The sequence below is a fragment of the Neopsephotus bourkii genome, unplaced genomic scaffold, assembly GCF_033783945.1.
Source record: "Neopsephotus bourkii isolate Nb327-2 ecotype Australia unplaced genomic scaffold, CSIRO-AGI_Nbou_v1 NB_1768, whole genome shotgun sequence".
Lineage (NCBI taxonomy): Eukaryota > Metazoa > Chordata > Aves > Psittaciformes > Psittacidae > Neopsephotus > Neopsephotus bourkii.
The window spans coordinates 9,331,511-9,358,657 of NW_026902242.1; the positions used below are offsets into that span (position 1 = coordinate 9,331,511).

A 27,147-nucleotide genomic window follows, 5' to 3' on the forward strand; every position below is an offset into this window, starting at 1 on the left:
AAGACCAAGACAGGTTACATTTATTGATTATTGAATATAAACGGAACCTTACCCAGGGCTTTCAGATACTCCTCAAAATTGTCATTGCTGACCATTTTCCAGTAACCATTGAAATCTGCAGGCATCCCTGCTTAGGTGACTGTCAAAATCACAGTGTGTCGATTCCGCACCACACAGCTCACTGCCTTTCTTTGTGGCAAGCTTGAACTCTGGCTTCCTTAATCTCTTTTTTAGCCTGTGTAGCTACGCAAGTTCTTCGAATCCGATTATTGTTGGAAGTGTTGCTTTTGAATCCTTCCACAAGGCTTGACTGCTGAGATTTCCAACAACAGCAGGATGGCTTGATTTAAACAGAATGAAACACTCACCTTTCATGCAACTTCTGTAAGGGTACTGATTATCTAGATAACCATTTTAACCATATTGCTCTTCATTTGTCCATAGCACTTGGAAAAAACCCTGGTAAATAGCTTTAGCTTAGGATATTAGCCAAAGCTATACAAGTGCTTATCTTGTGTGGTTTTCACAAATTCCTTCTCCCCAGCTACCCTATGCCACCTTCTTTTCAGAAAACAATCACACAGACTCTTTCAGTTAAAGCACTTTGTGTCTGGCATTAGTTTAACTTGTTCAGAAGCTCCTTAATTCTAGAGAAATTCTATCAGTGGAAGCTGCTTGGCCATCTGAGGGCTCAAAAAGGGCCACTTAGGTGGAAACTAAGGGGGAGTGGTTAATTCTGTATATTGGTAAATGCTACATCACTACTGAATGCATGCTTTCAGTTAATTTAGAGCAACATTGAAACACAGAGGTAGCACTTTATAGAGATCCTATATTCTTTGAAGGGGTCTTCTGTCAAAAAATGAGATGGAGTGAATAAGCAGAACGAGCAATCAACGTAAGAGAAATGATTTTTCTGGCTAATGTTGGTGCTCAAATACTGATAGCCTTTTAGCTATTTTCATCTGTTTCCCACAGTGTATTTTCAAATAGTATAGATAAAGATCCTCTTGGATATGTCATTCAATCCAGGGCTTTGGCAATTACTCTTATAGAAGACTCTGAATAAGAGAAGCAAAGAAACCCACTTGAAATCTGGGGATGAGGAGTGTCTGTCATTTGTAAATCTGGAGGCTTAAAAGTGACATGAGTGGTGCACGCATTTTAGAGTGCAGACATCAAAGATTTATTCCCATCTCTTGTCTAAGCTGTCAAAACATGGAAGTTATTCAGGGTCCTAAAAAGTCAAAGTTTAACAGTTATATATATTTAAATATATATATATATACACAAAGATAAGATACGGTTCATGTATTTTGTTGCTTCAGAACAGCATCTTTATCCTAAAGCTGTCTGTAGGATTACAGAAGTACAATGCAGGAAAGTGCTATGTTTGGCCCTTACATATTGCTGGAGATTAATATTTATTGTTCAGATCTTACTTTTTTTGTTTTCACAAGGAAGCTGGTTTTTATGTATTTTAAGCTATGGAGCTGAGCATCCCAATTTCCTGTGCACTACCACAAACAAACCCATGAATTTAAAACACCACACAAATTCAGGAGGTTTTGGACTGACTTATTTTGTCCTCATTAACAAGAATCAAGCTTCCCCAAGAACTTTACCGGAAAAAACCTCTAAGTCTGTCCACTTGACACACTACAGACATCAGTCATTGAGTGGGTTTACTGGTGTGCTATGCAGCTTCAAAGGCTCAAGCAAGTCACCTTCATTCTTCCGCTCACTCTCTTCTGTGTAGATATTATGGTGTGCAATGTAGGCTATAACAGAATCAGGAATGAGATACTTGACACTTAACCCTCTGCGCAAGGCATAGCGTATCTGTGTTGCACTGATTTCATTCTGAATCCATTCTTTCACCAGAAAGATATTGTGCTGAAATTTAGATAAAAGTTCTGATTCTTTGATATGCTGAGCAGGATCAGAGCCAGCACGACTAACACAGACCAAACCAAACTTTTCCACTACTTCAGTGATGTGCTCTTCCTTCCAGAGATTGGGTGTTTTAAATGTCTCTAGAAAATCAGCCCCACAGAGCAGCTTTAATTCTGGTAGAACTGGAAAGAGAAAAAGAAAGCAGAGATTTCTATACTTGCTTGGTTTTCTAGGAAGGTTATGCTTAAAACTGGTTTCAGTTCATTACTCTTTTTTCTTTAATATTTTACCTTTACTCCAGTTTTCTTCCAAAAGGTTGCAAGAAAAATTCAGATTGGATTTTATGTGTTTGGTCATAATTACTTTATCACACACTTTACCATAACTCTGTTTTCAGTCCCCTGCTTTCCAGAGTCTTAGCTGGGGTTTATGTCACAGCTTGATTTTTAACTAAGAGCAACCTCCACAATAAAATGGTACTCTGTCCCACACTGTATTAGAGCTAATCTGATGCCAGAGCTTTTATAGTGTTGATGGGTTTTCCCTGAATGTACATGCATTACAGTTCTATGGTACTAGAAACTAAATTAACAGATTATAGGCTTTACAAAAAGGCTGTCAATTTTATAGATACATCTCCATATATGGCCACATCTCACATGCCAATGAGGAAAGTGAGTCTTTGGTCTTTCAAAGGCACTTTGCTAAAAGATGACTGCAGTTTCCACTATAGATAATGATATAAACCCCTAAATCAAGGAGGGATGGCAAATCTTGGACACTGAAAAACAGAGAAAGGATTTCGTAGTCTTGTTATTCTCATCTTCATCCTGAGTAATCAGCACTAATACACTATTCTACATGTATAACTGCCAGAATTTGTCTATACCTGTCCTCAATGAACCTTTTTATTTGTATATTATTTTGTATATTAATGAACCTTTTTATTTGTATATATATTAAAGTGACCTGATTACATCATGTGGAACAAAATCATGAGGTTCAGTATCTCACAGCACAGAAGTCTTACAGTTTAGTAGGCAGATATTTAATAGACAAATAGTATATTACGGAAGTCTGCCAATGCTAAATTCAGCCATCAAGCTGATCTTTGTGAAAGCTTCACTTATGTGAGTTAGCCTTTATACAAAAAAAACCCAATTCAACAGATTTCATTGTTGGCAGGGTTTTTTTGGGAGGAGGAATTAGGGAGTAGTTGCCTGCCTTTGCAAGTTTGTGCTAACCAACATCTATTTTTGCATCATAAAATACCAGGTTGGAAGGAACCTTTCGTGGCAAAGCATAACCTAGACAAGATGTCCCAGCAGTCTGTCCAGCTGAGCCTTAAAAGTGCCCAGTGCTGGGGAGATTATTCCAATGGCTGGCTGTTCTCACTGTGAAAAAGGAGGAGGAGAAAGGAGAAAAAGGGTAGGAACTTTGTTCTGCTCTCGAGTTCTCAGTAGCTCTTGATCATTCTCCATGTCATGCTAGTGAACAAAGGAAGTGGGAAGAAACCATTCTGCTCCTCTTGGTGGGCCACATACCTGTTTAATATAGACAAATCCATACCACTGCCCAGTTGGTAAAAGCAGTGAAGACAGTAAAAGTAAGTAAAAATAAGATGCCAGCAATCATGATGCTGCAACGTGGATGACTTGCTTACAGTCTTTAACCCCATCAGACACAAGATTCTACTGCAGCCCAAATGCCTTGACGCTTGTTTTCCTGTATCATCTATAAAGATACAACTCATCATTTGGAAACTTTTTTATAACCATGAAAAAATTAAATGTATTATTCATGTTCAAGGAGTGCTGCAATACTACAGAGTGTAATGTATCAAAAATCTAGCAGCATCCTACCAAGTCATACGGCTAAAACAGGAAACCCAAACCTGACAGTGTTTCCAGAACCTGCCATACTTCTAATGTCAGCAAAAGCTATTCTGTCCAGAAATGCAGTGAACGTCAGTGAATCAGCAGCACTGGTGTGATACTCATCTACTTCATTCATTGTTTTACACTAAATTACAATTCTAAGTAATCCCTATACTTTCTGATATTTCTTATTCATATATCCTGTGCTTTGCAAAAGTAGCAGGGCCACAACACTCATTGCTGACACGGCCAATGAGATGCTTATAAAACCAAGAATGAATACAATTCCAAAGCAAATCTCCCATCTATGTGGGAATAACTGCAAGTCATGCTGGCATTTGTCATGGCTTGGTTTTGGCAGGCAGCTCCAACCCTCAAAATTTATGTTCAAGTTCTTCATCAATTAGTCTAATCTGGTACAGCTGTGTAATGTTTAATGCTAAACCAAGAGTCATGTTTACAGTTATGAACCAACCTGAGCGCTGGTAAGAAAGGGAATCTTCTGTAGCTCTTTCTATGGGCCGTTTGTTTTTCATGAATTCCTTCTTAGACTGGAGCAATCTGAGTGATTCGTTGTAATGGTGCCTGCATTTAAAATAAAGGCTTCTGTGTGAGGTAATCCTCTCAGACATGCACAAAGCGATTACCTGGCACTTTCAGATTCAAGAACACAGTCTGCTTTCATGCACTTTGAATAAAGTTTGGTAAGAATTTAGCATATTCCTTCTGCCATGAGATCAGCAGCCATGCAGTTCACATTTTGCAGAATTCACAAGCAATCTCTGTAATGGCATTCTGTTTTTCAAATGCCTTTTTGAAATTCTGCCATTATGGCACTTTTACCATAACATTACATTTGAAACATTGTGGAGTTTTTTGCTTGGAATAAGATTAAATCACACTTCATTCACTAGATTTAATTTCTGGATTAAATACAACCCCTTATGGAGATGTTTCCAAAATGTGTGCTCAGTTTTCAGGGGACATTCTTGTTTTCTCTCATACTCTTCTCCACAAAATGCGTTCCCCAAGTTTTCACCTTGTGATTTTCCCTTTCATAGAATCCCAGACTCGTTTGGGTTGGAAGGGACCTTAAAGCTCATCCAGTTCCAACCCCCTGCCACAGGCAGGGACACCTTCCACTAGAGCAGGTTGCTCCAAGCTCTGTCCAACCTGGCCTCTAATTAAAAGAATCACAATTCTGAGAAATTCAAAACAGGCAATTCTCTTAAAATTTCTGACATCTGTTGTGCTTCTAATTTTACCAAGTTGAGATCTGTGAAAGCAGGCAAGGATCCTTTTGTCAGTTTTTCCAGGTTTCTATTACTTAATTCTTTTGCTGCTGATGATCACTGGTGGCCCACTGCAGTACCGGTACTATCACTTCTCAGTACTGGCCCCTTCTTTGATCATGAGAACAAGATGCAAACACCTAAATCCCTTTCTTTCAAATCAGCATGGGCTTGCCTGACAAGAATACTCTGTAACTTGCACCATCCTGAACCACACATAAGCATTACTTATACTGACATGAGCCAAAATCATTTCAGGAATCATGTTCATGGTTAAACAGAACAGGCAGGTGTAAACTCAAGCCGGGTCCCATCTCTGCCTGTTAAATGTACAGCCAAAATGACCAATAGGTCTTATATAACTGTATCTAAGCAAAGATCATGAGTTACAAGGTACAGTTTGAATTCAGTATGTGTACAAAGCCATAGATAACCCTGTGAATGTCTGGCGTAAGAAATGAATTTATAGTTCAGTGATTTAAATGTACAGTCTTCAAATCATGCAAATACTTTAAGCCACCGGAACAAGCTGCCCAAGTGTTAAGAACCTACACTTAGACTGGCTGCAGAACAATCTCTGACAATATTTGGTGATCAGGCAGTGGCTAAAGAAACTGCATAGACACGAGGCGAGGGACATATGGGAGTAGAAAGTAGGTAGCAGTAGCTTGGCCTGTGCTTTCCTATATTTCTATTTTGAATCCTGCCTTCTGTAAACAGGCTGATGCTATGTATAGACAAGCACACTAACTTTGCATCACGGACTGACATTCTTGGTCCACGATTCAAAAATAACAACTCTTGGCAAAGGGCTCACTGCAGGACTAACGTTACAAAGCCTACAAAATCTTAACTGTCAGAAGGTCTGTTCAGCAGGCAGCACTTCAAGTGTTGGGGCAGTGAGGGTTCTGTTAAAGACGCATCAAGAAGAACAAACCAATCTGTCAGTTTATCAAACATTTTCTGAACCGTGTGTGAAGCTTTGAGTAACTGTGTAATTAAATCACAAGGACAATTCAACCATAGTTGGGTAAGAGAGATCTTTGCCAATTCTAAATTAATGCACAGTCTGAACCACAATCAAATCTACATTACAAGAGGAATGAATGTAGTTCTTTGGTTACTGATAATACTGTTTTCTTGTCTAGGAAGAATATTCACAAACAGCAGGGGAAATAGTACTATCGTGTTCCCTCTTCCTCTCTAAAAAAAACCTTGGGATAGTATCCAAAATTTCCATACTCATGTAATGCAACAGGCAACTAATAGCACCACCACAAGTGGGGTATGAGCTTTGCTATTTAAAATGCCATAGCTATTTGGGAGTCTACAAAATCCACTGAGCTTGATTAAATATGACATTTTCACCACACTAAGGTAAAAGAAGCACTGTACAAAAAGGCCATTCATGTGTCTCAGGACACACTGTTATACTGCAGTTAAGTGTACAATTCAAAATACTGATAGGAAGAGACATCAGGCACAATAATGGTTTTTGCCTTTGCCTTGCAATAGCAATTCTGTCTATTGGCACTACAGTTTCCTACCTGGGGAAGTCTATAGTGAAGGCAGCAATTGGTTCTTCATTCTTTGACCAGGGAATAATCTATAGATTAACATTCAACACTTGTGAAGAAGCTCAACTCTACAACAAACCACTGCCTGTTTAGACTTGGTCTAAACAGGGTCTACCCCTAAAGCCACCTCCTTTTTTAATACTCATATGTGATGGTTAAAATACATTGTAAAACCAAAATACCTACATGTGCTCTTTCATCAGGATGCTGCTTCCCCATTCAAGGGACAGGGTTCAACATAATATAGCTCATCTCTCCCTAACAGGCATCCATTTAATTTATTTCTAAAACTAGAGGTTCAATTCCTAGGCAGATAGGAAGTTTGTCTGTTCATACCACTTTGATACTACCTGCCCTGAGCAGAAATTGATAAACAGGTTTTATTTACTGTACCTTTTATCCTAAAGGACGCTGAAGTGGATTTAAAAGGTACAAACTTGATCTTGCAAGGAGCATTTGCTTCAGTTGGAGCTGTACAAAATCAAAGGCTTTATAAGTAGGATCACCTTATCTGTAAGATTTGTGGCTGCTTCTTCAGAGGAATATAGTTTTACAAAACTGAAATTTAGGGACAAAACCCCATACCCAACCAATGCTGCAGGACAGACCTTTTGGTGATTTCTCACCCTGGAATACACAATTGTGATAAGAGAAAAGAACAGGAGCAACTAGCGTTGCCTAGTCTTCCTCCTGATCTGATCCTATTCAGCTGGCTGGAGGGAAGGGGCAAAAGAAGCAACTGGACGTCTACATTCACACAGTGAGGCAAATAAGAGAAGAAGTAAAAGGCTCCACTAGTGGTTTTGTAAGTATGTAGGGTATTCTTATGTATGCTTTTGTAAAGTTAAAGCTCTGGCTTTGAATTGCCTTCACAGGGAGTCATAAGAACTTTCTGGGCTGTTACTGGAAGGCACATTATAGAGCCTTAAAGCTATCCAAGCAACTGTTTCCAGTTAGTAAGTAACCTAGGAAATGTGGATAGAAATGAAGGATCATTGACAGTTCTTAAAGGACACTTGCCTTCTTGAAATCTTTAACAGTATCTGTTGACTTCTGTAGCATCTACATTTCCAAAAAGTGGCTAGCGCAGGAAGTTTGTGTTCTCATACCTTGCCCCATAATGCATTTACTACCAAGACCAACTATACAGGCAAAAGGCATGTTTCAAGGTCCCTGCATCAAGTTAACAGGTTTTGGACAAATTGTGGGGTTTTTTTTCCTCCTTTTGCACAAAACCACATCAAATTCAGTGATTTTAAAGAAAACAGCAGCAGTTACGTGCTTGGGTTTAACTCTCCATTAAACTTAATATGAAAAGTTCTCAAGGATGTGTGAATAGATAAGCCTGCAGGCACAATAATGCTAATGCAGCTTATCTGGAATGGGGATGCTCCTGAAGAATAGGTTGTAAACTCTCTTACCATCTGATTAAGATCTCTGTATTACTTGCTTAGAGATTTAAAAACAAGAGAAGTAAGAGCCAAAACCTTATCTGCAGAATTCTTTCAATAACTATAATTCTGCAAGATCTTTTCTTGGCAGAGACTTCCCACTTGCATATAACTACTGAAATGGCACAAGTACAGTACTGCAGAATCTTACATAGGTCTGGAGAAAGCCCTTTGGCTTTGTACTAGGAAAGCAGAGACTCCAGATAGGAAATACTGATGACACAGCCTTTTTGAAGCAAAAATTTTCACTGCATATAATATTCTAATAGCAGATGATGCCATAAACAGACATATTCTGCTTTGCTTGGGTTTTGCTATTAGGAGCAAGATCTGTGCATTAACCTGGTAGCCTGACAGATTTTTGGCAATCAGTAACTTCATAAAGAAAGGGAAAAACAATGTAATTACCTTAATACTTTTACTGTCTCTATCCATGTCTTCTGCTCACTCTCCCACGGATCAACTCGAATCCAGTCAGATGTCTCCAGGGCTAGTTTAGCCATTGCCACCCGGTGCCTTGCTGAAACCAAGCCTTTCTTTCCGTAGCCATCATTAACAGGAGATATTATGCCTTCAATCACCTGATAAACTCCTTTTGAAGAAAGGACATAAAGAATAAAAGAAAAATAAGTCATCTTAACAGATCTTGAAAATTTAGGGTGGAGAGGACCTTGACAGCACATCTAGTCCAACCTCCTCAAAGCATGGTTAACTTCAAATTAATGCGAGGCTGTGAAAACTTATATAGGCATTATTCCATACAGAAACAGCAATTTACATTAAAAAGCAACCTTCTTGTCCCTCTGTGAACTGCTCACAATTACTATCGATACGTTTCTCCTATTAGATGACTCAAAAGGAAATCTGGATGAACATACAATTTTCAAGCAAGTAGAGATGTTTATAATTTATGATGCAAACAATCAAAATCGCTGGATCTAATTAAGTTTTATATTCCAGTAAGTTCAGTATTTCTAAGGCCAGAGCAATTGATGACTTAAATGACCACCGCTTTGTTCTTCAGGATCTGATGCCTGCAATTTATCAAAATCACTGTGTCTTTTCATTGTGTTAAAGCAAAAATTATGACATATTGCTGCAGCTGTGATTAATGTGATTCAGACAAATCAGAAGAACAAAGATGAAGCTAATGGAGTCTAAAATGAGACTTACAGCACTATGGTCCAAACATCAGCTTAGCAGCCATTAAAGACCCTTTCTATGTGGCTGATCACATTAATTAAATTTGAAAATACGCCCATATTATTCTACTCTTGTAACACAATGTAATCATTAACACAACAAGCTCTTTTTTGTTAAGAGTTTGCAGTTCTGGCCTCAAATCAGCAAACAAAATGTTGCTCCCATTTAAATATATCCACAGGGAAATAAAGCACTGATATGAGCCACGTCCCTCAAGAAACAGAGAGGACAGGAAGGGTGTTTCACATAAACAGAAATGAAACAAAATTATTATAATGTAACATATACTATTTAAACAGCTATAGGTATAATACTGAAGGGGAGTGAAATCATCTTCCTTTTTCAGATTAAATTGTTTCTTAAATACAGCAAGTTCCTTCTATTGCTTTGTAATGCAAATGATACCCCTGGACTCCTAATTTCTGATACTGGCACATGAAAACTTAATATCCCATAATGAAAAATTAGTGACATTACATTTATTTTGATGTAATAGGGTAAAATTTTAAGATGAATTTAAGTGAGTTGGGCTTAAAAACATAGCATTGAGAGTCAGTGAGATTGACAGGCCTGTCTCCTGTTGAAATGCTGAGTCCAAGCTACCCTCTGTTTTAAAACATTCTCATTATAGGCAAAATGGGCAATCGAGCCTGATAAAATTTTCCAGACCCATGCAAAGATGTGCATATAATTAAGTCCATCTGTTGACCTGAAATTGGAAATAATTTCACTCTACTTATGAACAACAATTATTCCCTTGGTACGTTGATAACATACAATATTATAACCTCATTTAAAGGGAAATAAATTACAGTTTGGGGATTACTCTTATTAAATGTTTTTTACTTACACAAAATGTTTATTTTCCACATTTAAATGCCTTTCTTTTTAGTTTCTACAGATATAAATTGTTCCCTTATACTTACATTAATATATTAAATGTAAAAATGAAAATGGTGTGAGATCATGCTAGCCAAGAATGATTGCAACTCTGCCATATCCTTGTTAACTGTAAAGATTTCAGTCTCTAGGCTGGCCTAGAACTGCATCAGTTGGATGAGGTAGGAGCTTTGCATGCCATATAACAGTTTGTTCCAAAGCAGAAATGAAGCCAACTGGAAGAGAAAAATCAAGGTTGCTAACACTTATGGTACCAAAAGAAAATACAGTAAGTGGTTGAGATGATTCACAACTAAGTAACCCAGCACTATACTAACATGATACACACATGAGCCTTCCACCTAAAAATACAAGCTTTAGCACTCAAAACATAGGAAAATACCTTATTACTGTCTCTAAATAACTTGTGTCCTCTCCAGTAATTTAAAAGTTCACCTATTCAAATGTGACCAACTCAAATATGTGAATTCTCCCTTCCTGTAGATACCAGCATTTGTTTAAAAAACATAGTGAAAAAAGGCAAAACCAATCAAAAAAGACAACTGCTGTACCCAAAACCACACCCAAACACCAAAAAACCCTACACCACCAAACCAAAAACCCCCAAACACCCCCAAACACCCCCTCTTCCCCCAACCAAACACAAAACCAAAACCAAAAACACACACTCACAAAAAAGCAACCCCACACCAAAAAAAAAACAAACCCCAAACCACCCTAAAGGCTAAACCCTACCAACTCAAACACACACCAAAAAAATCCCCACTGAGAATAAAACACCAAAAAGCCTCCTGCAAACCCCACACACCTTGATGATGTGTTTTTAACCCACCTATCTAAGGTTTCTCACCAGTGTACTCAAATTCTGCAAGCATGTGCCAAAAAATTCCTGGTTTTTTTTCCTGAAGACTGCCTTAATTTCCTTTCCAGCACTGGACAAGAAACTAACTTGCATTAATGGGAACAACTGCGGAACATGAAATAAATAAATAACGAAAATCACTTGGACTGCAGAGGAGTCAGTCCTCCTTCGTGAGCAAAGTGGTACTTATTTCAAAACATAAACTGATGTATGACTTGCTATCAGAAATATTTATAATACAATCATAGAATACCAGGTGGGAAGTGACCTCAACGATCACCTGGTCCAACCATTCTAGATGCTAGACGTCCCAGCATCCTGTTCAGCTGAATCTTAACAGCATCCAGTGCTGAGAATCCATCACTTCTTCCCTGCAGAGATTATTCCAATGGTTGACTGCTCTCACTGGGAAAAATTTTCCTCTTCTGTCCAGTCAGAATCTCCCCAGGACTAACTTGCACCAATTACCCCTTGTCTTTCCCATGCGACTCCTTGCAAAATGGATCAAACTCCTGTTCAACCATCTAAGATGCAACAAGAGTTTACATTAACGTAAGATTTCACTTCTTCACTGAAACAAGAACTGACACACTTGCTTTTATGAAGAGGGTTAACTGGATTAATTTCTTTCATCTGCCATTTATGTACATACATTAAAAACACAGGATAAAATCCTTTATTGAAGTAACAGTAACAGCTTCCCTTGAAACCACAACAAAATCAAGTTATCCTCCCAGAACTCAGCCTACTAATGGTAGGAAAACAAATACAAAGACTCGTCATGGTTTCATTTAAACCAAAATGTTTATTTTATTTATAGGCTATAATTAGCTGGGGTAGAGGGAGGGATATCTAACATCTTCGTTTAGATTACCTATCAAGAGGACACCATCCTCTTGAGATTGCCAACCATGAAAAAGGAAAAGACAATAGACAAAGCTTTTTTTACTTCATGTTCAGTCACCTTCTGTGAAGGGAATTCAACAGAAGGAAAACCAAAGAGGTAAAAAAATTCAGCAATCATTGCATTGAAAGTCAATATAAACAACCAATACATCAGAGCAGTAATGGACGAACTTCTAGGATAGCTCTGCATAGGATGGATAACTTTGCCTTCACCACTTCAGAGTGTTTGAAAGATGTATTCACTCAATTAGATGAGGTGTGCAAAAATTGTAGTGACAGATGCCACATGAGTATGTGGACAAACATCAATCATATCCACCTGGCTGAGTGAACTACAGGGCCCAAAGATGCAGATTTCTCTCTGTAGTCAGGCAGCCACTCAAATACATTTCAACTTGAGGAGCTCCTCCAACAGCTGAGTAACTGAGTATGAACAGTCCCCTAACAAATGCTGAATCATCTCCACACATCACATCTATAATGAATATTTTGCACCAAGACCTTAAAAAACAGCTTCACTTCTATTGAGGTCACTGGATTTGGACAAAAAAGAAGGAAAGGCAGTATCTTGACAGCTATAAAAATGAGCTATAACCTCCAGAATGAAGGATAAAACCACAATATTCAGAGTAACAATGTGAAGAATAAACGTATTGCAGCTCTACTCACAGGACACCTTATTGTGAAATGCTCTCATCCAAGCTGGTTTTTCTCATGTAACATGACTGTGAAGCAATGATTCTCTTCAGAGAGACTACAAAACACATGACTAGGATTCCAGGTTAAATGCAGGGCATAACTCAAACACCAATGCAAGCAGGGGATTCCCACCCCTTATTCTGTTGGGTTTTAGAGTAGGACAACAAAACAGAAAGCTGTCCACAGATCTTCCACTTAAAAAGCATTCCTTAAATTCAGAAAACTCATAGGACCTAAACTGTATGCACTGATAACAGTCCAGAAAACTAAGTTTTATGTAACAGAAGCATTTTCTTTAGGGATATGGTATTTCTTGAGATGTTAAGATTTATGCTTTTGCTGCTTTGATTTGCACCTCTGCAAAGTGCACTCTGTAGCTTTAATTCTTTCTGAACGCTCAGTCACACATGTATCCCTCTAGATGCATCTTTCATGGCTAAAGCCTCACATCCTTAACCAAGTACTGCTCTATTTAAGCAAGGGCTGCTGTAAATCTTGTCCTGAAAAAAACAAAACAAAACAAAAAAAAAAAAAAAAATCAAAGATGTTTCCTTTTCATTTTTTAAGTTCAGTTAATTTTAACTAATTTCTGTCGATATTTACTGTATATGCAATGAGTAACTAATGCTGGTCTGATACCAATCATGTATCTATATTGCTATATACACTACCAAAACAGTAGGATCAAAGTGGGTTTTTTTTTGTTTTCAATTCCAGTTATAAGAACTGTTGTAGGAAAAACAAAGTGAAGTCACTATTTATACTGACTTGCTGCTGTTCCAATCGATTCCTATCCCTTTCCTGAAAACATCAGTCTTTTATTCAGCTACACCCCTTGAACACCATAAACTTCCAGATTCCCAAGGCTGGTTAGTGACTAATTTCTCCTTGGACTTCTCATCTCTGCAGCCCAGTGCTGCATCTGACACAACCCACTGACTGTCACATTTTCTCCAAGTTTTCATAAGATAGTAACTCATTGTCCTTCACCTCCCTCTTGCGTCTGTCTCATCACAGATAGAACCATCTTGTCTTTCATACCTCCCTCCCTTGCCCTCTATGCTTTGGTCTTATCTGGCAACTATGGGTGAAGCACGTACCCTCCCACGGCAGTACTCTGGAAACAAGGCTTTAAACATCTTACGTAGATTGAGCCTAGTACTATTTTTTTGGACTTTACAGTCAAATGATAAATACAAAGAGAAATAAAAGCATCTGGCATTAGGTATGAACAGACTGGAAAGGCATCTGCCATAGTGCAAGTTTCAAGAAACATTTTTAAAACCAGGATTTCAATCTGAGACAATTCTAGCTACGTGAGAACATGTAAAGAGTCAAATTGAAATGAGCAGAGACAAAATCCAAACAAAGAGAATCATTATTCAGTCACACATAGCTATGTCTCTTGTATTTAAAAGGCAGCATGACAAGATTTATTGAGTGATATTAACAGAAAAAGAGTGACTTACATGACATGTGGCAATGAAATTCAAGTACTGCCTAAAGTATCAGAAACTCAATAAAACTCCCTACTTAAAATAGGGATGTATGAAAAATAAGATTAGATAGTGTTTAAAACTGAAGTGATGTGCAAAAAGCTGACAGGCAGAATTACTGGATATGTCAGTCAGGATGCACGTTAGTGATAGTCACGTCATTCACAACAGTAAAACCGGACTGCCAAATCAACTCTAGCTACTGCACAAATCATTTCTGTGACTGAGCAGAAATACTCAAGGAGCACCAGAAGTCACACACTGCCAGCCTAGGGAACATCACCTCTCACGCTAGTTAATTCTTCACTCACATTAGTTAGTTTTTGAGGCATTCAGTGTGTATGTTACAAGTGTACTGTTTCCACTAAGAAGGGAATCAAAGCAAATACAGCAAATACCACCTCACTTTAAACAAGCTTTAGACATGTATAACCATGGTCCTCCACCCCCACTCAGCTCCCAGTCCGCAACTAGTGTTTCTTCCCACAAAATAAGCTCCAATTTCTCTTCTCCTTCCCTAGGTAATCACAGAAGTGGAAACAGGACTAAAAACATGAGAGAATGACCAACCAATTTCCTCAGTGGGAAAACATAAAACAAGAATTAATCATTTTAAGTATTCTCACAGTATATGGCAAGCATGTAACTGCTGCTTTGGACACACAACAGTATCAGCAAGTTCCAAATTCTCCCCCCACATCCCCACAATTTGACAGCCAAATTCCTTTTACTGTTACCTTCTGTTCAGGTTCCTGCTGAACCACCTCCCTAGGAACTTCTATAAGGTTCCAACAAACCAGAATTCCTTTCCAATTCCTTCCAGAAACATATGTGTATATTTTACCGCCAGATGGAAAAAAAAACCCTAAAAGCCTCAGCAACTAAGCAGCTGATCAAGCTTCCAGTGCAATGCTTCTCAGCAGCTCTTCTGATTCTTGCTGAGGTTCATGATTTTACCCACCTTTCTCCTGTGTTGCCAAAACCTTCTAGCCTGCCAACATCTAGCTTTTCTGATCTTCTTTATGAGGAAACGCTTTAGCTAGGGGAGGTAACTTGTACCTCTCAGTGAAGATGGATAATGAGTAATTAAGGATTCATCTTTTCTCCAGTTTCATCCAGCTGTCAAAACTGCTAACGCTTCTTCATATTAAAACACAATGGACTAGAAAAGCATGAAATCTGAACACAAACGTTTCTTCCCAGTTTCAAAGCTGTTAGGTGTATTCTTTCACAAGGCTCTGCCTGTTCCATGAATATGAGCCTAAAAGTGCTGATAAAACTTCCACTTTTTTTGGCATGAACATTCATTTTGATACTTGTTTATGTACTGAGCCAAAGGAAGAGGTAATGCTAAACTTTGTATTGAATATGCCATGAAACCTTTATATTGAATGATCGCTAAAGCATATTAGAATTCAGCCAGCTGCACAGTGACAGCTTATCTATAGCAAGTGTTAATAATCCTTCTTCCTTCTCACAGTAAACCACTATGGGTGTGTGATCCTACCACCACCTTACTGACCTGTTTGGTGCAGGTGATCTCTAGCAAGCTCAAATAAACGCATATGCATGTTTGTGATGGGGTTAAAGGAGCCACAGGCTAGAAGAATGAGAGGTATCCTGCTCTTCATTCTGACATCAAAACATCAAAGCTCCACCCTAAAGAAAAAAGATAATATTACAGTCAAATACAAACTTGACAAAGAGCAGTCTGCCCACTGGTCCTGAAGCTAAAAGGAGCACTGTTTTCAGAACTGTGTATTCCTAGAACATCAGTAAAGTATCAGAAGATCATTCCTCTGTATCATCACAGCATACAAGCACTACCTCAGAAACATGTGTTCTCTGATATTCATTAGCATCATTGAACAGTTTGGGTTGGAAGGGACCTTCAAAGCTCATCCAGTCCAAACCCCTGCAATAAGCAGGGACATCTTCAACTAGATCAGGTTGCTCAGAATTAGGAAAGCATCAACAAATTCTGTTTCCCCACATACAGAGATGGATAGAAAGTATTTCTAGAAATTAATATTGTCACTATTTAAAACCAGTCAGATTTGTTACATGTCTTTTAATTTTTACCTGTTTTTGACAAAAAACAAGGGTTTGTTCTGTCTTGCTGTCAACCCCCTATTAATAATTTTGGAACCTGCAGACCTGCTACAAAAGCAGAGGTTTTTTAAACTAAGTTCTTAAAATAGACCTTTGCAACATATGACAAAACCCCACATTCCGTGTCCAAACCTACAGGTCTGACTTCCTTACCTGGTGGCCAGCCAGCAAATGTGCTAGCCAGGTTACCAACAATTGCCTGCAGAGCTTCCCTGTTGATGGCAGAGCAAGTGATAGTGGGTCAACAACAGGGAGTAGAAGGGAATAGAAACAATTGCTGTTAGAGGAAAACACCACAAACCTTACAAAGCTATGAATGGCGTGAAGGGGTAGGGAGCAGTGCTGTTAGGACCTTTGCAGGTGCATTTACAAAGAACCCTTATATAATTCAGCCAAAATGTCAGTCATCTCAGTAACAATGTGGCAGCAAGCAGATTTAGTGACTGTGCTTGGAGTAACTTATTGCACTGTCTTTTCACAAGTGATCCAGAATATATTTGGGATAATAAAACCAGTTGTCCCCCACATATGTATCTGTGAATCCAATTTTTCAATCATAGAATCACTGGATAGTTTGGATTAGAAGGGACCTTAAAGCTCATCCAGTTTGAACACCCTGCTATGGGCGGGAACACCTCCCACTAGACAAGGCTGCTCTCTCTCCATAGGATATGACGTCTTTGCAATGCTCACACCTGTATATCATATATACACCATTTCTCTTCCCTTCCCCTGGCCTCCAGCTATATCCATCCAACATGTAACGGTCTTCCTGCAGAACACACATGTATCCCAAACTCCAGTCATCATTCCTGGGTTAACAGACTGAATCCAGTAAGGATTCTGTCCTATGTTTAGCCAAATCCTGTCCTCCATCTGCAGCATATCAAAGCACTCCCTCTCACTGTTCCTTGTTTCTCCTTCCCTATGCCCCATTTTCTTACTTAAGAAAAAATTAACAGCAATGACTAAATCAATGTCAAGTCGATGTTTTATAGCTGCCAACTCTATCCATTCGCTTACAGAGGATTTACGACTCTGAAGACTAGGACTGTGCTATTTAATAGCATTCAGTGAATCTAAAGACAAGTTTTAATACTTTCATGTCACTACTGTGACATGCTGGCAGTTGGAAAACTTTTTTATAGAGAAGATTCTTCAAAGCATATGTCTTACCTGTACCATGAACATCTAGTACTGAATATACATATTCATAATATGAGTACTTGAATATTTGAGTACATATTGAGTACATAAAGACTCTTTTATAATGTTTTCAGTTGAATTCATTCCTTTACTATAACAGATATGTCCTGGGTTCAGCAGTAGCAGTCATTTTTATCCTTCTTGGTAGCTGGTGCAGTGCTGTGTTTTTTCGGCCTGGGAACAGAGCTGATAACAATGATGTTTTGGTCTGGCCAAGGACTTTGTGAGTCTCATGCTCTGCCAGGGAGGAGGGGAAGCTGGGAGGAAGCAGAGACAGGACACCTGACCCAAACTGACCCAAGAGGTATTCCATACCACAGCACGTCATGCTCAGGAGGGAACTAGGAGTTACCCGGAAGGACAGGGGGTCTGCTGGGTCAGACTCGTTGTTTGGTGGGTGGTATTGTATTCTCTTCCCTTGTTATTATCTCTTATCACTGTTTTCGTTGGTGGTAGCGGTGGTGATTTGTGTTGTACACTGGTTACTGGACTGTTCATATCTCAACCCGTGGGAGTTGCATTCTTTCGATTCTCCTCCCCATCCCTCCAGGAGCGGGGAAGGGGGGGAGCCCCCGGGAGGGGACACCGGCCTTGACTGCTTCCAGCCCAGCACCACTCACTGGGAGCAAGTGCACGAACTATCTGGCTGGGTTTAAACCATGACAAGATACAAGAAATGAGATGTACTGGGTAAAAAAAACACTTGCTACCTTGAAAGTTTGATATAATTTTAAGGTCTACAATTATAGCAGCTATAGGGAGCACATTTCACAGCACTCTCTACTCTGATTTACTATTGCACAGACACTAACAAGCTCATACATTACAGGTTCTTACACCAAAAAAAAGAAACCAAACTCACTGTTCTTTTTTTTCAATATCAACAATTCTGTTAATGTATCTTCACTGTAGGGAGAAAAGTCTTTGTGCCTTGAACCAAGAAGCAAAACATTAGTATCTGTGATTAACTCAGAAAGAAATCACTGCTAGACCATTTAAGTGTTCTCCTATAGTCCCCATTTTGCTAGATATATTCCATTGCCACAGATTAGTGGATGCTAAACTCTCAATGATAAATCAATTTAATTGCAGACCAAGAATCTTCTAGAAGCAGAAACCTTTTACAGTTAAAACTACAACAGCGTTGCTCAGCATCCAGCCCTGCAAACACTCTTATAATATCAATTTAACAACCTAAAAGCAATGACAGTCATAGAAGTTTTAATTGCCAAGCAGCAGCGGTCAGCACTTCACTCCAGTATGTGTTCAGAGGGCAAGCCACATACCCATTCTTCCCTATTACACATACCAATAGCAGCTCTAGCTTTTACATCTGCTAGCTGATAGCCTCATATACTCTCTTCTGCTCTGATGAAGTTTAGTTTGCATTTTCTTTGTTGTTCTTTTCTTTGCCATCTTGAAAGTTATAAACTGAATGATTTCTTTGGGTTTTTTTAAAGAAGCTTTGAATTCTACAGACCTCTCTATTTCTAACCTGGAACAGATGTGCTGGATGGTTTGATTGCAGCTCTTATCTATACCTTAGGGAAAGACTTCAATCTGTAATTCTTAACCTGACAGCACTGCTAATGGAAACTAAAAATCCAAACAACAACAGAAGAGAACAAAAAGGAAAAACAAACAAAAATATCAAACCAAGAATGTACTAATAGTAAACATATAGTAAAGAGGCATTTCAAAAGATGGTTTTATACAAATACACACTTGCCCACACACCATATATATAAAAATATCTACATATGTAAATGAAAATCAAAACAGCTGTGGTTTTATTCCCACTGTCCCTGATATAGTCTATCCTAAACTTATGCAACAGGTATAGTGCAAATTTTAAGGTTTTTCAGCTAAGCTTGCTTGAGAAATCACACAGAGGGTAAAATCTGAAACAGAGAAAGACTATTGACCTGTTCATCTTACGTGGCACAGTGTCAGTAGCGGTCACACTTCCAAGTGCTACAGCATTCCAGTGTTCCCATAGTTGCAGGCTTCTGCAAGCATTCACTTCAAAGTCATACGCAGTTTACCTACAACCCTGAAGCGGATTGTCCTTAACTACCTTCACCAACTGAATACAGACCAGAAGCAGGTGACTGTGCTGTTATTGGGCATTTACCAAGTGTGCATATTGTGCCAGGGGAATACATTTCTATGTCATGTTTCTTGAGAGAAAAGGCAGAAAATCACTGAGAAGTTACACTTGTACCGTGGCTCTCCCACCTTCCATAACTACTGTATCTCTTGAAAGATCAAATCAAATTCAAAGCACCTCAAATCCCATAGAAAAACCGCACCAATGTACTTCAAAATTCTAAAGAAAATAGAGCATGTTAGTGAAAAAAGTCAGTTAAAGCAAGAGACACAGATGCCAGATTGAGCTATGAAAGCATTTTTTGATTGATGTGATTAATATTTTTCATAATTGCCTATGATATCTCTACAGCAAGACCACACCTCCTACTTTGAACTAGTTTAAAAGCCTTGGAAATAAGTCGGTTAACATCACTATTATCAAGCAGTATTAGTAAGGTCTGTTTGTTTAAGAGTATAATTGACTTAATGCTTAAAATGTAATTCTCGTTTTAAAAAGAAACAGCCACATTTGATTTTTGCATGAATAATACTCAGTTCTTCTGCAGAACTCTGCAAATACATTTCCTATTAGCTCAGCTTTCCTCCTGACATGACAGAAAATGCCTTTTGTTTTGCTTCTATTCAGTAAAAGTTAACATACCTTTTGTCATGTTTGCTGCCTGTTTTGATAATTCATAAATAAAGGGAGCAAGAGAAAGCACAGCACTGACCAGAGACTATGAAGTTTTACTGCTTTGGAGCAATATAGGTATTGTTTTTAATGATGAAAGAGATGAGTTAAAGAATAAAGTTTAAAGGAGACCAGTCACACTATGCTCCTACTTCATGCAGGAACTGTGTGGCCCTCTGATGAGTGGTTCTTAGTCTGTGCTCTGCTCTGGTCATATTTACCAATAGCCTTAGTCAAGCATGTATCTGCTTATTAATGCCAGTTACCTTAGACATGAGTGTCTGCCAGTTAAAAAGCTTTCAACAACAAGTATGTACATCATGTGGCTATATATAAATGGGCAGATACCTTCAAATGAAGAAGCCACACTTAAGTTATATGGAAAAGGTTTTATCATGGAAAAATTATTACAATTTTTATTAGAAAATTCCTGCAAGCTCTTTTTCTGGTGCCGATATTCTTGCATGTCAATAACAGAGGACATTACAGATGATCACAGTTAAGTTTTGCTTAAAGTCAGTAATAAGAGCCATATCTGATGAATTACCAGCAGCACAATGGAGTGCTGAGCAGTGCAGTCTGATCCATGAGCTGTTAAATGAGTAAACTGGAGAATAAGACTGCTACGTGTATGCGATGGGGCACACTCACCCTGGAGATAAGAACTGCTGCAAAAAGGAGAAATAAACTGAATCCCAGCGCAGGATAAAAGTGTTTTCTGCTCCTGTGAGGGTGAATCTAGGCTAATTTAGATGAAATTTAGATTTGAACAAGTTCAAAGCTGCCCACATCCATTCTTTTACTGAGTCACGTCATTACCTTCTATAAATTCATGTAGCTGCTCTGGGCCCAGCTGAGTTACATACAACTGGTGACATTAAGGAGGTTATGGTTGCAAGACACAAAATCAAAAAAAGAACAAGTACATTTTAGTACCTGACCTAAATCAGAGTAAACCACAATACACAAATACCCCTTAAGAATATGACAAGTTATGAGATCTTCTCATGCTGCTACTAATGAGAGTCACTGCCATAACAAAAGCTACTCCAGTCAGCAAGATCCCAACTTGTGCTGCCACTGAAATCAATCCTCCACAACAGTGACAAATATTTAACTGTATATCCCCCACCTTTCATGATAATAATGAACGTAAGTACCTGGATGAGAGAAAAAGTTAAAAATGTATAATCTAGGGTGATATTTTATTTGTTCATCAAGAAGTTACTCACCCCAGCCAAGGAGAATTTTACAAGGTGCACATAAATATTACACATAGCCTAATATGACACTATAATCCTCTAAAATAGCTTTTTCAGGGCCACATGATGGATCTTATTATTGCTAAATTCCAGTGACTCAGGTGCACTTCATTTCTTTGACTTCCATTGGAAAGCCATTAAAAAGGGTATGGTAGGATACAGGATTTTCTATCAGATTCAACATATCTGAAGTACAAAGCTGCCCCTTCCAACGCCCACAGCAGACTTTGAGTCAGAAAATGCCAGACGCATTCCAGTCTGTAAATCAGCTTCAATGAAAGCCCAAATCTAATCGCCCCCCGCTTGTCACAGTCTTCACTAGAGCAGCAGCTTAAACAACCTTCTAAAAATCAACAGGGCGTTTTTTCACATGTATCTGTGAAAACAGCCCAAAGCACAACAGATGCTGTCCTTAGTAATGCATAGGGATCTTTTGCTTAACATAGAAGACTGACTTCATTTTGGGGTACTCGCCATTTCTTCTTCAGCTTTGTCCCAGCAGCAATTTTCCCAGCAAAGGGTAGCGACCAACAAGCTATCCATGGACAGTTTATCTCACAGAATATTGCACTATGGCTGTGGCTCAAGTTCCAAGTGCCTTGGTGGCTAACAGAGAAAGCAGCCTCACCAGAACTGTCTCCTTCCCTTCTGAGATTAGAATACTTCCAGTCACAGTACGATACCTGACTCTTGCATTTTCTTTATTTCAGGTTATGTCAGTGGGGAAATTCCCATTCACAGAAGAGCCGAGACAACCTCTCCATCAGTTACACCTCTGAAATAAGCTTAAACATGACTTACACTTGTTTCGTCATTTTAGTGATTCTTTTTCTTTCTTCCAACTAAAGACTAGTTCTCTTATTTTTCATTTCCATTCCCAACCATTTCCACTCCATTGCTAGAAAGAAACTACAGCTGAAATGCACTAAACAAGAAAATTCACTATGAGAAGTGCACAGGGAGAAAGTATGAAAAATGTAAATAATAAAATGACCACAAGACTCTTACAGTCTGAAATACTTGCTAAAATTGAATCACTACTTCACAATAAACATGGTGTCACCTTAAATGAGTTTCAAGTGCAAAAAAAAATAATTTAGGAGAATAATTCCTTAGCACAAGCTTAAAACCAAATGTCATTCTCAACAGAAACTCAACAGTGCCAGTGAATTCAAGGCAACTACAACATAATTTTTTAAGCCTATAAGTTTTTGCAGGTTTATAACTAGAATTACACAGTGGGATGCTAAAGTGTCTGGTCCCCAGAGTCTAGCTGATAAGATGTCCACAGAGATACTCGCATGAAAGTATTCTATAGCATGTCTTTTAACTAATATTCTTAATCTTGACCTTCATCCTGAAAAATAGCCATGCTTACAGGCTACCTATTGCCTGAACAGCAATATGGAAATCAAACCCCACCATTCATGCAGGTCAACAGTAAACCACACTGTTAACATGCATACATGTGTGTGTTGACTAAGTATTTCAAGGTTGTCAGATTTACCTGTGTCCTTAAACAATAACAATGTAAAGACAAACCACAGCATAATGCTCTTACCATTCTTTCTCTGGGAAAATGGTGTAATAATCCCCATTTTCTGGAAAAGGCTAACTGCCCATAAAACTTTCAGCAGTACTTAGCACAGAGCTTTGCAGCACTTTAATCTGGTTAGAAAACTAGCGATACTGCAATTACCCAGAACTATGCAGAAAATAAGTCAAAAACAGCAGCTTGGCAAGCATAGGCACTCTGTGTTTGCTGGGTAACGCATGCTCTCAGCCTATTAAACAACAGCAGTCCCTGCACCTTCTGGTAGCATTTCAGCAAGGTCAAGAGAAGGCAAGCAGTTCCTGGCATCATCTGGAATTTGCTGCAGTATGGTCCTTATAATTACTTTTCCAATAATCCCTAGTGATTGTTGTAACTCTTACATTCAACTCTTTTCCTACTTCTTGTGCCCTTATCACACATGAATAAGCTTTTTCTTCTACTATAGTTGTATAAACTTCCTATTCTAAGTAACCAACAATCACTCTTTTATTTGCATGTATGAGTCAGTCATCCACAAAGAAAAATATACTGGTTTCTAGAAAAGGAGGTCACATGCAACACCCAACCGAGGGTGGCTATTTTTAAGCAAACGAACTGCTGATTTAATGAAAGCACCAACTTGTCTGTCAAAATAAACCATTACTAAAACTTCAGAAGTTCCTCTTGGGAAGCCTTTCAGTTTTTTTCTTCTATCAACCTCTTCTGCAATTTTCTTACAATTAGTAAAATACATTTAGCAGAACCTAAGGCAAACCTAGTAACAGAAATACAGCTTCCACACAAATGGTAGATACCTAAATAGCTAAGAAAACAATCGCTAAAATCTGTTCTTATAGAGGTGGCAAACTAATTAAACTCCTCAAAGTACTAGTGCAGAACACTCTGATGCAAAATAATCATATATAGCAACCACAGGGTAAGGCAGGATTCCCAGAACATCCAGCAAGACCAAATGTAAAACAACAACATCCATAATCCCACTGCTTTCCTCTCTGAAGAAAGAGCTATATGCTATCTGCTGTGTTACGAGCAACCAACTCCTGACACTTGTTATGCAGTTAGAAACAAACATCTCTCTGGCTCTACAGGTGCATGTACTTCTAGCAAAGTAAGAAATTAAAATAAAAGTAAAAACATGCCTAAGAAAACTTCCTGTGCTTCAGAGTTTACCTGACCACCTTGGGAAGCAAGAAGGAATTCTTCTGTCAGCGCATAATGCTGCTCAGTTTGTTAACCACGATAGGTCTTCTTTTCCTGTGAAATTCTGCTGTTAGTTACTGCCAGAGGCAACAAACCCAACTGAGCAGCTAAGGTTAATGAGTATATAAAGCTACAGTTAGAAACAAGATGCCCTCTTACACCAATACAGTAGCATCCAGGTGCCCCTAAGTGTAACATACTTTACAGAGAAGGCTATCTGCAATTAAATTTTTAAGCCATCAAAAACAAAAGCATTATGTGCCTTTCTTAGGCTAATGTATGAATTTGCATACAAACACTGAGGATTTTGCACAGCAATGAGGCAGTTTAAGTAAATGGCTCCTAGGCTCAAGAGCTCACATTGCTTGCTATCTTTATATTGTAATTAAATGATCATTTTAGATTTCCACTTGCTTCATCTTGTACAACCCAAGAAACCAAGGAAATTATACAAACATGTATGTGCCTTGCCCATTGTCCAAAATGTCCTGCTTGCTCTTTAAGAATGTCTTGCTTGTATGGGGATTTCCATCTATTCAAGAGGTATGATCCTGAAACAACTACAATGAAATTACGCACCTAATTACAACTGCAATCACATTGCAACTATCAGTGTTATTTTTCATAAGTCCTTACAGCAACTGAAATGCACATTCAAAACCATGCAGTTACAGCATCTTCAGAACCTTGACTGTTCCTCCATTGCCTGAGACAGCTCACTCAGTGGGCTGGACAGTCTGACACAGCACAGCATTTCTGCACTTTGTGAAGATCTCCATTACAGTTTGTAAGCCTATATGGCTAAGTTTTAGTTCCTCCTGCTTATTGTCAAGAAATCATCACTGCAATGAAATCAGTTTGTCTCATTTAAGTATTTCCAAAAGTAGAACATCAAACATCTCTGACACCTACGGCGCCCTTAGTGCCGCGCCCCCCCCCCCCCAGTGTCCTGAGCTTCTCAAAGGCCTATCAGACCATCTGAACACTAATTAGCTTATCATAGCTAAACTAAATTCTAATATTTGCATTTGGGAAGTTAAGGGTGTGAAGCTAAACGCTGGAGGCACATGATGTACCTAGACTGCAGTAGCAAATTATAACACCTGGAAAGTGCATTACTGGCACATAGAATCATAGAATTGTTAGGGTTGGAAAGGACCTTAAGATCATCTAGCTCCAACCCCCCGCCATGGGCAGGGACACCTTGCACTAAACCACATCACCCAAGACTCTGTCCAACCTGGCCTCTGTACTGCTACAAAGCTTGAAGAGAACCAACATCAGGAATCTTTCCTAAACCCAGATAACAGTTACTGCACAACCTCTTGAAATAGAGGCAAAAGAAAAGCAAGTTCCACAGATTAAAAGAAGTAATCATACAGCCACTTGTCTTCTTTAATGCTCACTGGCACACGAGTTCAGGGGGAGAGGGGAAGTTTTAATTTGCTATTTTAAATATAAATACATGGCTTTAATCTGAGAGAGGATATTTAGATTAGATTTGAGGAAGTAATTCTTTACTGTGAGGGTACTGAGGCGTTGTCACAGGGTGCCTAGAGAAGCTGTGGCTGCCCCATTCCTGGAAGTGTTCAAGGCCAGGCTGGATGGGGCTTGGAGCAACCTGCTCTAGTGGAAGGTGACCCTGTCTCTGGCAGGGGGTTTGAACTGGATGAGCTTTAAGGTCCCTTCCAAACCAAACCAGTCTGTGACTCTACGCTGTACCTGTGGTCCTGGATATACGTTTGTAACTCATTTGCAGTGCCGCGTACACCGGAAGGCGGCAGCCCATACGCTGACCCCAGCGTTCCTGTTGCCCGCTCTCCCGCCGGGCCCACGGCCGCCAGCTCCGGGCACATGGGGTGGGCGCACAGCGAAGCGCCGCTCCCGGCCCCACAGAGCACAGGCCCAGCTGCCTGTGGAGGGCTGGAGCCCGAGCGGCATCGGCGCGGCGGCTGCAGAGGCCTCACCCGGCCCGCTGTGCACGGCGCAGCGGCAGCTCTGCGCCTGGACGCCGAGGAAACGGCCGCGCCGCTCGGGCCAGCCGCCACCCCGCCGCCTACCTCCTACCGTCCCTTCCCGCCTTCCCTACCGGGACCAGGCCGGGTTAGCTCCGCCGCACTCGCCGCTGTTCCCCGGCGCTCTCTCCGCCCTGCCACCCGCTCCACGGAGCTAGCTCGGGGTATCGCGGTTTGCCCTCACCCAGCGCCTCACCTCATTGGCCCCCTCCGACTGGAGGGCCCGGAAACCGCTGCTGTAACGCCTTTACGCGCCTGAAAGTTACAAACCTTCAGCTACCTGCTGCCATTCCTGTTCTTAAGGATTGGCTCTGGAGTCGCGCCTTAAGGGTCCGTTTGTAACTGTCAGTTTGCGAGTTCTTATGGCTTTCTCAGAGGCTTAGGAAAGTGAAGCTCTGCTTTCTCTAATGAATAGCCTCGTGGAGTCATCTCCATGAGCTGCTGAATATCTTACAAAATACATACATGTCATATAGTGTGTGTTAAACGGCTTCTAGCAAAAAGGGAAGCCACAGAGTTTTAAGTCATTTGCTTATTCTCTTTAAATCATGTAAAATTGTTTCTTGCGATGTCAGAATGTCACCAGTTACTTTTAGAATCTACCCCAAACCTCCCATTGTTTATAATGTGAAAGGGAAGCACAACTACTCCTCGTGTCTGACAGTGTGATAAAACATACATAGGATCCTGGATTGTATTTTTAAGCTTTACAGTGCGAATTGCACCGAATTGCACATGCCAACAATAAACCCACTCTGCCTCATGGAGGCCAAGCACTGCCTTGCAGACCTGTGGGTGGCCTCTCCCAAGGCTGGCCAAGGGATGGTTTGAGCATTTGGGTCTTTGCCTTGTGGCT

The 27,147-nt window shown here is 39.6% G+C and overlaps 2 protein-coding genes across 11 annotated transcripts in view; both read right to left on the bottom strand.

Moving 5' to 3' along the window:
• RBP1 (retinol binding protein 1) overlaps positions 1-178 on the bottom strand; it is a 36,337-nt gene extending 36,159 nt beyond the window's left edge. Inside the window, exon 1 of the mRNA XM_061378900.1 lies at positions 53-178. Coding sequence (XP_061234884.1) covers positions 53-125 — 73 coding nt within the window. The 5' untranslated portion in view covers positions 126-178. The remainder of the gene's footprint in view (positions 1-52) is intronic.
• On the bottom strand, positions 1-26,617 carry NMNAT3 (nicotinamide nucleotide adenylyltransferase 3). 10 transcript variants are annotated; one of them, XM_061378892.1, is made up of 6 exons: positions 19,403-19,551; positions 15,682-15,818; positions 8,502-8,685; positions 4,249-4,358; positions 1,969-2,078; positions 1-1,203 (listed from the first exon to the last, which is right to left on the bottom strand). In XM_061378892.1, exons 2-6 carry the CDS (start codon positions 15,788-15,790, stop codon positions 1,165-1,167), a joined length of 552 nt encoding a protein of 183 aa, XP_061234876.1. In that variant the 5' UTR covers positions 15,791-15,818; positions 19,403-19,551; the 3' UTR covers positions 1-1,164. The 10 variants fall into 10 exon arrangements, 8 of the variants coding, with proteins under 8 accessions (XP_061234876.1, XP_061234877.1, XP_061234874.1 ...); XM_061378893.1 differs by having other exon boundaries at positions 1-1,208; XR_009729326.1 differs by lacking the exon at positions 4,249-4,358.
• Between the last annotated feature and the right edge of the window lie 530 nt (positions 26,618-27,147).